The sequence below is a fragment of the Ursus americanus genome, chromosome 25 (assembly GCF_024610735.1).
Source record: "Ursus americanus isolate L20-20 chromosome 25, mUrsAme1.1.p, whole genome shotgun sequence".
In the NCBI taxonomy this organism is placed as follows: Eukaryota; Metazoa; Chordata; class Mammalia; order Carnivora; family Ursidae; genus Ursus; species Ursus americanus.
Genome location: NC_142151.1, coordinates 42,143,892 through 42,157,384, shown reverse-complemented (window position 1 = coordinate 42,157,384; position 13,493 = coordinate 42,143,892). Strand labels below are relative to the sequence as shown.

The window sequence follows — 13,493 nt, the reverse complement described above, 5'->3', positions numbered from 1 at the left end:
ACATCACTTGCTCTACCAATTATTTGCTTTCTATTTTTTAAAGTCTTCTGGGGGTGCCTGGCTGGCAGATCATGCAACTCTTGATTTTCAGGGTCCTGAGTTCAAGCCCCATGTTGGGCATAGAGCTTACTTAAAAAAAAAAAGTCTTCTGTATTCTTTTGGGTTATCGGAAGATTTTTCAGAACTCCATTTTAATTTATCACATATTTGACTAAATCTCTTAATATAATTTAGTAATTGCTCTAAGGAGTTATAATATTGATACCTTGTCTACTTAGAACCACTGTTTTTTGTTTGTTTGTTTGTTTGTTTTTTTAAGATTTTTTATTTTTTTGCCAGAGAGAGAGAGAGCACAAGCAGGGGGACGAGCAGGCAGAGGGAGAAGCAGACTCCCTTCTGAGCAAGAAGCCCCACTCGGGACTCAATCCCAGGACCCTGGGATCATGACCTGGGCCTAAGGCAGATGCTTAACCAACTGAGCCACCCAGGTGTCCCTAGAACCGCTGTTTTACCAAGTCAAGTGAACCTTAGAAAACTTACCACCATATTGAGTCTCTTTATCTTTCCCCCTTACGTTGTAGTTGTTTTTATATATTACATCTGCATACACTGAAAGCCCCACCAGACAATGCATCTTTTCTTGTCAACCAAACATAGTTTAAAGAATTCAACCAGAGGAGAATAGTTCATTATACTTGCCCAAATATTGCTGCTGCTGTTTCTTCATTCCTAACCTTCCAAGTTTCTGTCTTAAGAGCTTTCTCAGCAGTTACTTCAGAGCAATGACTGCTCTTAGTTTTCTTTCTTCTGAGAATATTTATTTCACCTACCATTTCTGAGGGATATTTTCACTAGATACAGAATTCTGGATTGACGATTTTTTTTTTCTTTCAACACTTTAAAAATGTCACTTTCTTCTAGCCTCCTTGGTTTCGATGAGAAATCTGTAATGATTCACACGGTTCCCTTTTAAGTAATGTGTCATTTTTCTCTGGCTGCTCCAAGAGTGTTGTCTTTACTCTTCAGCAGTTTGATTATGACCTGTCTGGGTAAGGGTTTTCTTATCTATGGCTTAGGATTTGCTGAGTTTTTTTTTTTTTTTAAGATTTATTTATTTAAGAGAGAGAGAGAACATCAGCGAGCACAGTGGGGTGGGGCAGAGGGAGAGAGAGTCTCAAGTGGACTTCACGCTGGGGCCAACATGGGGCTCGATCTCATGACCCCTGAGATCATGAACTGAAACCAAGAGTCTGACACTTAACCGATTGTGCCGCCCAGGCACTCCTGCTGAGCTTTCTGAATCCGTAGGTTTCACCAAAGATGAGAACACTCGAGCTATTGTTCCTTTAAATTTTTTTTCCCGCAACACGCTTTTTCTTTCTCCTATGACCCACAAATGTTAGAACTTTTGGTATTGTCTCACAAGTCCTTGGGAATTAGGGAATTTGTCTAATCTTTCTTATTCAGATTGAATCATTTCCAATGAACTATCTATCTTTGAAGCTGGCTATCTCATATTTATTCTCCTACTGAACTCATCCAGTGAAGTTTTATTTCTGTTACTATATTTCTCAGCTCTAAAATTTCTATTTGGTTCTCTTTATATCTCGTACTTTTTTGCTACAAGTTCCTATCTTTCCATTCATTTCAGGAGAATTCACGCTTAATAAGAACATTTTAATAATAGCTCCTTTGAAGTTTTTGTCACATAATTCCAACACCTATGGCATCTGCTGACAGTCTTCCCAAGCAGTTAAGATTCTTCCAGGTTCTCTGTATGCCAAGTAATTTGGGACATTTTCAATATTATGACAGACTCTGGGGTCCTGTTTAAACCCTATGGAGAATATCTGATATTTTTGTTTTAGCAGGCTATCAACTTCACTGTATCTAGCTCACAACTTTTTTTTTTTTAAAGATTTTATTTATTTATTTGACAGAAATAGGGACAGCCAGCGAGAGAGGGAACACAAGCAGGGGGAGTGGGAGAGGAAGAAGCAGGCTCATAGCGGAGGAGCCTGATGTGGGGCTCGATCCCAGAACGCCGGGATCACGCCCTGAGCCGAAGGCAGACGCTTAACCTCTGTGCCACCCAGGCGCCCCCCCCAGCTCACAACTTCTGACCAGTATTCAGTGGACTGTGGTTCCAACATCAGTTTTCTAAGCCTTTGTAGTGTTATTCAGATCCGGTCCCTGTGTGCACCATGAATTACTGGTCAGTCTGGGACTTGAGCCATTGTCTGTCCTATGTGTAGTTCAGTTCCCCAAATGCTAGGGAAGCCCATTTTCTTACCTATTTGCTGAACATTTATGAATGGGTGCTGAAGTTTATCAAATACTTTGCATTTATTGAGTTCTCACTAATGGTAGTTTCTTTCCTTGTATGTTTGATGATTTTTCACTGTGAATTCATATTTGGTTGGTCCTAATCTGGTGTACTCCAGAAAGCTTAACCTGGGGAAGCTTCCTTTCAGAGGTTCTAGCCTCCTGCAGGGATCCCAGCTTAATACAGAAAACTCAGGTTCAGAGTTCCTTCCTGTACTAGACCTGAAGTAATGGGTGTACCTTGGTTTTCACGCTGGCTTCCGCTTCCCATTCTGGTTTTGCCTCATGTATTTGCATTGTTAAAAAGAAAACCACAGGGGGCGCCTGGGTGGCACAGCGGTTAAGCGTCTGCCTTCGGCTCAGGGCGTGATCCCAGTGTTCTGGGATCGAGCCCCACATCAGGCTCCTCCGCTAGGAGCCTGCTTCTTCCTCTCCCACTCCCCCTGCTTGTGTTCCCTCTCTCACTGGCTGTCTCTCTCTCTGTCAAATAAATAAATAAAATCTTTGGGAAAAAAAAAAAAAAACCCCACAGGCCCAAAACGGCATCATTTAGGATGAGACCCCAACCCAGGACTTAAAACCTAATCTAACTGCAGTTTTAACTTCCCCCACAAATGTGGTGTTAACTAGTCAGCCAGAAGTGTTCAGATCAGTGCTGATGAGTGCCGCATGGGCCCACTCCATCCCCCAAGGAAGGCGAGGTAATCTGCATCATAAGAACCCCTGCTCTTCCACTAAGAGAAAGAGACCTTGCCTGGAATAGCCCATTTCATTTGCTAAAACTTTCCCGTCCCACCCTTCTTCCAATAGAAACCTTTCATTTTGTACAGCTCCTGAGAGCTCCCCTCCGCTTGCCAGATGGGATGCTGCCTAATTCATGAATTATTTAATAAAGCTAATTAGACCTTCAAATTTACGTGGCTGAATTCTGTTTAACAGTTCTGGTGATGTCTGGATCAAAAGCAAGCTTCTGGCAGCATCTGGGGACAACAAAAAACACAGGCATGGAGCCCTATAAGCCCTTCAGAGTTCAAGGTCTTTCTCGCCTTATCTAAGGGCCCTCGGTAAGTCCCTCTCAGCTTTAGCTCTGTTCTTTTTGCATCCAGCTGCCAATCCGAATTTCCAGGAAAGGGTTAGTGGGTCAGGCTAGACTGATGAGGTTCTAAGGGAGTACCAGTCATTAACCCTTGGTTCAGCCCACACTTCCACCTTGGAATCCTTTCCTAGTTCCAGTGCACGGGCTGGCTTAGTTCACACTGGGAATTGCTCGTGGTACGTACACAAGAATTCTTTCGGCCTTGGCCACTCCACAGCGACATGTTTTGGTTACTGCTGGTGTGATGAGGTGCTCGTTTGTCTGTCTTGTGTAAATAAAGGTTATTGCTAGTGGGGATTTCAGAAACGGAAAACCCATACAAATCGGTGGGCACGGGTCAAAGCGTTCAAGAGCTTTTAGAGCGCTTGCCCCCTAACTTAAAGACTCCCAATGTTCGTACACGCTGGTCAAGGAACGGGTCAGGCTGACACGAGTTCACCCACCGACTTCACGAAAACCTGCACGCACTGTAAAACAACCCATGAATCTCAACCCCACGGCAAGTCCCTCTTCGGTGTTAGTTTGGCTCTGAGAAACCCAAAGGCCTCGTTAAAACAGATGGGATCCTTTGTATCTACAGAGCTGAGCGTGCCGCCCTCTGGCACACCTGCTTATTTATGTCTAAGCACTACAGTCCCAAAGTTAGACACCTAGCAAGATTAAACTTTTCTTTCTAAGTAAAACAACGTGGAATTACAATGGCTGTTATGAGGAACGTTGAATTAGACAAGATTATTTAAGAACCTTTACACTTGAAAGCAAGGGTTACCTGTTCTAATTGGTAAGAAGCCTCTGAAACATTTCAAAATTCCAAAATAGTCTCATTAAAAGAGTCGTGGCAAAAAGCTAATGAAAGGAAAGGGGACCTAAACCGAGACTGACGTAAATCCTCCGGCTCCTCCGCCGTCTGAGGGCTCCGCCCGGGGAGCTTCTGTCCCCACCGCCCTCCCGTTCTCCCTAGGAGGCTGTGACCTCTGGAAGTAGGACCACCTGGGGCTCCCAGTGACCCTCTTCAGGAAGCTCTTACTCCTTGCTCTAAGGCTGAACTGAAGGCCACAGTTTAAAAATTATAAACACTCTCGAGGGTCCTCCTGAGGTTTAAGAAAAGAGAGTCTCTCCTGACCCAACTGGATGAGGGAAAATAAAACTTCATCTTGTCCCTTTGTTTCCAAATCCAGACCCAACAGATAATGATCCTTTCTCTCCTGGGAATAGCTGTTTCCTTTCCGTTTGTCTTGTTACCTCCTAAGAACAAGGCTTAGCTCCCTGCCGGTCTGGGACATGAGGCTAGCTGTTCTTTCTCTGGCTGTCTTTGGGAGTGACCCTAGATCTTCTTAAGACAATCTTTCACTCCCTCATTGAGGAGGCATTTTGGGTCCATCGGGTTGCCAGAAATATTTACTCTTTTCTCAGCTGACAAGATATTTGAAAGGATTTAATAACTCTTTAATCAGGAATGTGGCCAAACTGGAAGCTGATATTTAAAGGCTGATAGGAAGGCGAGAGCGCGTGAGTGAGTACAAGCAGGGGGAGCAGCAGACTCCCCACTGAGCAGGGAGCCCGATGTGGAACTTGGTCCCGAGACTCAGGGATCATGACCTGAGCGAAGGCAGACGTTTAACCCACTGAGCCACCCAGGCATCCCTCATAGGAATTCCTTTTAAAAAGGCCTTATCCCCTAAGCTAAATGTACCCAAAGCGAAAGAAGACATTTCCATAAGTGCATGGGTGTGTCAGTCCTTTGGTATCCTTTAGTCACCACCCAATTCTTCCGAGGAATTAAAGAGAGCTGTCCTTGATTTAAGAACGTAGTCTTTACAGGATCAGAGGTGTGGTTCCAAGAACAATTCAAAGACCACCAATTCCCAAACCTCCCCTATTTATCTCAAAAGGCTTATAAATGTAAAAATTCTGGTTTGGGAGAACAGAAGGGAGTGGGAGGGAACAGAAGTTCTGGGAGAAGCTCGCATTTTTCTCCTGTGTCCTTAAAATGTACGTGTTCAGAGTACCTGAATGGCTCAGTTGGTAGAGTGTGAGATTCTTGATGTTGGCGTTGTAAGTTCAAGCCCCATGTTGGGTGTAGAAATTACTTAATAAATAAGTAAATAAATAAAATGTAAATCTTCAATGTTATACCTGGTCTTTTCTAGGAACTCATATCTAGTCCATCTCTTTAAAATACAAATTTAATGGAGGTAATTCTTTTCTTTTTTTTAAAGATTTTATTTATCTGAGGGAGAGAGAGAGACAAAGATAGTGACAGAGAGCACAAGCGAGCTGAGTGAGCACAAGTGGGGAGGAGAGGGAGAGCAGACTCCCCGCTGAACAGGGAATCTGATGCAGGGCTCAATCCCAGGATCATGACCTGAGCCAAAGGCAGATGCTTAATGGACTGAGCCACCCAGGCACCCCTTAAGAGGTAATTCTTATTAAGAAAAAACAAAAGGAGGAAAGGATGTTTAGACAGACACGTCTTTAGAACTATCCACATTAAATAGCAAACTTATTCTGTGTAGGTCCCTGTTATCTCTTATTCTGTCAATAAAATGTAATAGCTTAGGATAATGGCTGGCTTTGTCTAATGTTTAATGAAGTTCTTGTAGGTAATCTACACATAAAGACAAATGTATGCAAGATGAAAGTTTGTCAGTGAACTTTTCAGTGATATTAGGTCAATTTGAATAGTTCTCCCCATTTATTGGGGGGGGGTTAATCTAAAACCTTAAAGTTTTGTTGAGTTAGATTAAATGAGTTAAAATGCTAACCTCATTAAATATCTAAATCATTTCCAAATAAGACAAAATACTGCAACATTAATAACTAAACACAAGTTTATCTACTTCCAGCTTATTAAAGAGAGGCTAAAAGATACTTAGATATGTTAATGCTACACTGGAAAATTTTTTAAAGATACGCTGCTGGAAATTCTGAAATGTATTAATAAATTTGCAAATGTAAAGAATGCTTATATAACAGTTCACAGTTGCTTATTTCTTATTCTCACGAGAAATTAAGGCTTCTAAAGGTTAAGAATTCTAATTAACATACGTAACTAAAACGAACAATAAGGAAAACATCTCCATATGCCAGGAAAGTAGGATGTGCTTTCAATGGAAAAAAAAAAAAAAGGTAGGAGAAATACACTTTTTTTTTTGGTCCTAAAAGGAGGCTAGCTGTCTACAGAGGAAAAATATAGGACAAAATCAGAATGTAGGAAAAAAAAAAGTTGTAGAAGGTTTGTGGCAGAGGAATCTTTGAAAAGGAATTTCAGTGTGTGGTCCAGCTGGTTAAGACTAAAATAAATTTATTTTAAAAAATGAGCTTTAATATCAAAAGTAATCTGATGCAAAATTACAACTTGGTTTTCTCTCTGGTCTGATTTTGGTAAGACTGTGAAAATTTCTTTACCTTTTAAAATTTCATAATGATTTGTGATCCTGTTTAGGCAAGTGCTTTAAAACCTATTTTTGAGGGGCGCCTGGGGGGGGCTCAGTCTGTTGAACATCTGACTCTTGTTTTTAGCTTAGGTCATGGTCTCGGGGTGGTGGGATCAAGCTGTTGGGCACTGCTTGGCGGGAACCTGCTGGAGAGCCTCTCTCCCTCTGCGCCACCCCACCCCCCAACCGCATGTGTACTCTCTCACTTAAAAAAACTTTCAAAAATAGGGTTTTCTTTTCCTTTTCAAAGGTTTGTTTATATATATTTAAGATTTTATTTATTTGAGAGAGTGACCGAGAAGAGCACGGGGGGGGGAGGGGTAGAGAAAGAGAGGGAGAAGCGTTCCAAGCATTCTGAACACCTGTGACAGGACTTCATTCATTTGCCACCTAATACAGGGGTGATCAAATGTTATTGTATGTGTGTTTTCTGGAGATAGACTGAAATTTGCCAGGGTGAGGGCGTATGTCTTGCAGCAGGAGAAAACCAACAAACAAAACCTTTAGAAAACGTGTTTCTCACTTGGGCTATGCCTTCTGTTGAGGCACCGAAAATCATTCAAGCCTTGAAAAAGGCCTTACAAACACCCTGGAATTATCACTGCCCCTATCACCCTCAATCATCAGGCAAGGTTGAAAGAACTAATGACATTCTCAAAATCTCTAAGCTTGCTGAAACTGCTGGATCCCTTGGCCTAAGACGTTGCTACTGGCCCTGCTCAAACTCACTCCACAGGAGACAGTGGCCGACAGACCGTGGCTACTGGCATACGACTTTCTGCTGATTCCTGGGTGTCGTGTGCTAGGATAACCACGCAGTTACTGTAAGTAAGTCTGTAATGTCTTATACTAAAGCCTAGCATCAACAGGTTAAAGGAACCTTCCCTCACCTTATCAAAGGATACTGTTATTCACAGTCTGGAGCCTGGTGACCAGTATTTTGGAAAGGTTATCAAAACAATAAATAAAATAAACAATCGAAACAGAAACACCCAGCTCTCCAGCCTGTTGGAAACTACCTTACCAAGTGCTCCTGACTACTGACACTGCTGCAAAACCAGAAGGTAGCCTTGGGTACACACCACACAGCTGAAGAAGGCTCTACCAGACACCTGGTCCTATACAGATGCTGGAGGTCCCTAAATCAAATTGACAAGAAAAGAGAAGTAGCTTACATCAAGGTAGATTGCTTCCACCCAACAAGATGGATCAAGACTTCATAGGGGCGGCACCTGGGTGGCTCACACTGGGTAAGTGTCTGCCTTTGGCTCAGGTCATAATCTCAGGGTCCTGCGATTGAGCCCCACATCAGGCTCCCTGCTCATCGGGGAGTCTGCTTCTCCCTCTCCCTCTGCCTCCTCGCCCTTGCTCATGCTCACTCTCTCTCAAATAAATAAATAAAATCTTAAAGACTTCATACATTTATTGCATTATCTGTTGCTAAAGCAACAGCAAACCCCCTAGCCAAGCTGTCCTTGATAACAGAATAGCTCTTGCTTCATCTTTTAGCTGAGCAAGAAGGTGTCTGTGCTGTGGCCAACACCACCTGTTTCTGGGCCTGGATTAACACTTTTGGAGAAGGTGAAAGTCAATTACAAAACATCACAGAACAAGACATTTGGCTTAAAAAGGGGACTCTCCTTCCACAAGGAGAGTTACTTGACTTACTTGATTTTGATTGGTTTAGGTCTTGGGGACCATGGCTCATGGCTCTAAGCTGCACTCCAAATATTGATAATTATTCTACTTATAGTAATCATAACAATTTCCTGCGTGCGCTGTATTCTCTCAAAAGCTTTCAATGCATGCTCATAGCTGCTGACCACCGAACAATGATCTCACTGAAGACTGAAACCAATGGGCACCTGGGGGCTTCAGTCAGTTAACCGTCTGACTTTGGCTCAGGTCACGATCTCAGAGTCCTGAGGTCGAGCCCCATTGCTTCTCTCTCTCTCTCTCTCAAAAAAAAAAAAAGACTGAAACACAAAGACAATGTGAACCTGAAGCTGTGACCTGTGAATATCACAAAATGAAGAAGAAGAAGAAGAAAAAAGTCTGGATATCACACAAAAGGAAAACAAAAACCACAAGAACTTTTGAGTGCTGAGAGCAGCACTAATGCCTTAAAATCTGATCACATCTCAGTTAAGCTGAGTCTGATCAAAAGGAAGGAACTGTTGAAAAGCAAAGGCTCAAAATGGAATCACTCAGGCCAAGTCCCTAAACTGGGGCTTAATACTTATTCTAATTGCAGTTTCAGCCTCCCCCCGAACCCTCACAGAAATGTAGTCACAACTAGTCAGTCAGAAATTTTCAGATGAGCACCAGTGATGTAACTTGTCACATGGGTCCTCTCTATCCCCCCAAGGAAGATGAGAATCTGTATGATAAGGCCCCCTGACTGTTCCCCCTAAGGGAAAGAGATCTTGACTGGAACAATCCTTTTACTTACAACTCTTGCCCCACCCTCCTTCCTACATAGAAACCTTCCATTTTGCTCCCCACCCCCTTTTTAAAAATAGGCTCCAGGCCCAGTGTGGGGCCAATGCAGGGCTTGAACTCATGGCCCTGAGATCAAGACCTGAGCTGAAATCAAGAATTGGATGCTTAACCGACTGAGCCATCTAGGCGCCCTTCCCTTTTGTATAGCTCCTCAAAGGTCCCTTCTACTTGCTAACTGGGATGCTGCCCAATTCATGAATTCTTTAACAAAGCCAATTAGACTAAATTCTAACATTATGAATATGGTTTTTATGTTTACGCGGGAAGGTGATATTTCTATTATTTCCTATAAATACACAATACATTAACAAGCATTTTATCCAGGAGCTGTTTTGTTGTTTGGAGATTGCATCCAATAATCTAAGGTTAAGTCCAATCAATACCATATAAGTAAGCACATATTTCTCCTGGTAAAAGTCTTTGAATTTTTTTTAAAGATTTATTTATTTGAGAGACAGAACAAGAGCAGTGGGAGCAGCAGAGGGAGAGGGAGAGAGACCCCCCCAAGCGGACTCAGAGCTGAGCCTGACACGGGGCTCAACCTCATGACTCTGAGATCACGACCTGAGCCGAGAACCAAGAGTTGGACGTTAACCACCTGTGCCACCCAGGCACCCCTGTATTTGTTTTTAAACTACCTAAATGGATCATTATCATTCTAAAAATCAACGGTTCTAAGAAGTCAAAAGTCAGTGTATCTGTTAGTTCATCATTTTTTCTTATATTCACATTCCTTCCACTTGGATGGAATTTTCTTCTTCCTGAGGTATATACCCTTTAGTAATCTCTTAAATCAGTTTGAAATAATTTTTATTTCACCATTATTTTTGAGTGATTGTTCAGTTGGGTATAAAGCTCCAGAATGACAGCTTCTCTTGTCATTTGAAGATTTTCTAGGGGTGCGTGGGTAGCTCAGTTAAATGTCTACCTCTGGCTCAGATCCTGGGATCAAGCCCCATGTTGGGCTCCCTGTTCAGCGGGCAGTCTGCTTCTCCCTCTGTCCCTCTCCTTGCCTGTAGGCAGATGTGCGTGTGCTCTCTCTCTCTCAAATAAATGGAAAATCTTAAAAAAAAAATAAAGATCTTCTAGTCCATTGTCTTCTAATACCACCATTCAAAACCTGTTATCAGTCTAATGGTCATTCTTTTCTAGGTAATCTTTTTTCTTTAGAAGCTTTTAAGATCTTATTGTTATCTTTGGTGTTCTCCAGTTTTATTTAAATAAGTTACATCTAGATTTAGGTTTCTTTTAATTTATCTTGTTTGGGACCTTGTTTTCTGAAGCTGACAGATTCATGTCTCAGAAATTTCAGTCATTAGCGAAAAGCTACTGGCACTGCTCGTCGACATTCTAGGTCATTCACTTGAAGCTATAGCTCCCAGGTCCCTAATTCTCTCAATTATATGTAATCTGCTACATAACGTTTAAAATTCCTCAATAGTTTTTAGCAATTATATTTTACTATCTGAAGTTCTTTGGTGGTTTCAATCTTATTGTATCACCTGCTGCTTGCTAAAAATGGATTCGTTTCAGTTTTTTATAATTTCAGGTTGTGAGCTCATTTTAGCAGGGTTTCTTTTTCATCCCTCCCATCCCCACCAAAATTCACAAAATTTGTCTGTTCATTAACTGTTTATTCAACAGAGTCCAAATTCCTCAACATGGCAATAAGGTTCTAACAGAAATTTGGCTCTTGTTTACCATTTTTTGCTAAACCTCTTCCTTAAGTTCCCAATTTCCAAAACGGGACAACCTCTTTCATACAATACTTTGATTACACTGCCCCTCAGCCTAAGCTCTTTTCCTGCTACCAAACCCCTCCCTGCCCCTCTCTCACAAAATTTTTCAGATTGCTGGTGATCCAAATGACATCTTTTATGAAGTCTTTCCTATTTATTCCACTAGGCAGGAATGACTATACCCTATACAGAGTTCTCTTACAACATCTAAAATCTTACTGTATTTGTTTATATGCTTTCAAAGACAGCATCTCATCATTTTCTTTTTTTTTTTTTTTTAAAGATTTTATTTATTTATTCGACAGAGATAGAGACAGCCAGCGAGAGAGGGAACACAAGCAGGGGGAGTGGGAGAGGAAGAAGCAGGCTCATAGCGGAGGAGCCTGATGTGGGGCTCGATCCCATAATGCCGGGACCACGCCCTGAGCCGGAGGCAGACGCTTAACCGCTGTGCCACCCAGGCGCCCCGCATCTCATCATTTTGTCTCCCTTTCCTCCTACCTTCTAGCTGTTTCATTCAACAAGTAGTGACTCTTGCATGGTCACTCTACGATGCAAAAAATTATTTAAGAGCATGGCCCGTGTACTTTTTTTTTTTTAGTTTCTTTTTAGTAATCTCTTTAACATGGGGTTTGAACTCATGACCTACCCCCAACCCCACCCAGATCAAGAGTCGCTTGCTCTTCTGACTGAGCCAGCTAGGTGCCCCTGGCCCATGTACTATTAACTGGAATTCCAACAGGATGAGATAAATACTATTAACGGGGATCAGTAAAAAGAATGCCACAAAAGACAGACCTAACTTGGTCTCAGGAGTTGGAAAGAAGGTAATCAGAAGACTCCCAGGAGGAAATAAGGCTTAAAGTATGTTCAGGAGTTACAAAGAATGCAGAAAAATGTGTTTCAGCAAAGGGACAAAGGCCCAGAGTTAGGAAGCTAAGAAAGGGAACAGAAGCTAGTTCAATTCCTTAAATCTACAGTTCTTCTTCCACGTTGCTATTAATTTTCTAAAAGTAAATATGGCAATCTAGTACTCTGCCAGAAGGAAGACTAAATTCCTCTTTAGGACAGCAATTCAGGCCCTCATAATCTGGCTCAAATCTCTCTCTCTTAACACTTCCCATCCTATACAGACACATGCTCCCTCTATATAGTTTGCTTTTGCACAGCACCATTCTAACTCATCGGTATCACATCACACAAGTAGTATTTTAAACACGAGTACTCACCTGTAAGATGGGCGCCGTGCTAGGATCCCGTGGGCTTTCTGTGAGGAGCCTATACTGTCTGATGAGTCCTGAGACTCCTCACTTTCTGACAAAGATGATACCTGAAAAACAGAACTCGTTTTATGGTGATGAACAACGCAGGTGGAAAACAATTTAATTTTTACTTTCAGAAATATGTTCTGTCTCCTGCCACCCAAATTCATTTGTCATTAAATCTAAGGTCTAAAAGAAAGGAACAAAAGAAAAAGCAAAATTATTTCAGAGGCCCAAACTACTTAAAGGAACACACAAAAATACAGCATGCTTCAAATTAAGAAGACAGTCTGTCCCTAAAATAAAGCAATACTATTTTACTAGAGTTACAAAGACCAGTCTCTGATTTCTACCCTATTTCTAAAGTGATGCACAGTACTCATTTTTTAAAATCAATAATCTAATTTGGATTCTGGACATGCTAATGCTGAAATGGCTAACTTTGAAATGCTATTAGAAATCCAACTATTATAAAATTATTAAATAATAACATTGCAGAGACTGCTAAATATACAAGCCTTTGAGTCAGGGAAAAGGTCTTGGGCTGGACATATAAACTTGGGAGTCACAGATCTTTAGAAATCCTTAAAGCTGTAAGACTGGATGAGCTCAGTATACAGAGAAGAGGACCAAGGACAAAACCCAGGAATACTCTTAACATTAACAGGTTGGGAGGAAGGGGAGGAACCAGCAAGTAAGACCAAGAACAAGCCACCATTGAGACAGGAAGAATACCAGATAAGTGACGTGTCCTAGAGAGCTAGCAAAACCAGTGTATTAAAAAGAATGATCAACTATGTCAAGTGATGCTAAGAGGTAAGGTGAAACAAGGACTGAGAACAGATCATTAGGTTTAGCAAGATGGAGGTCACTGGCAAGGGTGGGTATAAACATGCAATTCAGGGGCGCCTGGGTGGCTCAGTTGTTAAGCATCTGCCTTCGGCTCAGGGCGTGATCCCAGCGTTCTGGGATCGAGCCCCACATCAGGCTCCTCCGCTAAGAGCCTGCTTCTTCCTCTCCCACTCCCCCTGCTTGTGTTCCCTCTCTTGCTGGCTGTCTCTCTGTCAAATAAATAAATAAAAAAAAAAACAGGCAATTCAGAAATCTGTACTAATTATTAGGCTTTATCTCA

General features: G+C 41.9%; 1 protein-coding gene across 6 annotated transcripts in view; it reads right to left on the bottom strand.

Annotated features, from left to right (window-relative positions):
- The window catches only part of ATF1 (activating transcription factor 1), a 75,527-nt gene that overhangs the window by 18,719 nt on the left and 43,315 nt on the right, over nt 1-13,493 (bottom strand). For all 6 annotated transcript variants that reach the window (XM_045801056.2, XM_045801061.2, XM_045801058.2 and 3 more), the window contains one exon: nt 12,329-12,429. In XM_045801056.2, coding sequence (XP_045657012.2) covers nt 12,329-12,429 — 101 coding nt within the window. The remainder of the gene's footprint in view (nt 1-12,328; nt 12,430-13,493) is intronic.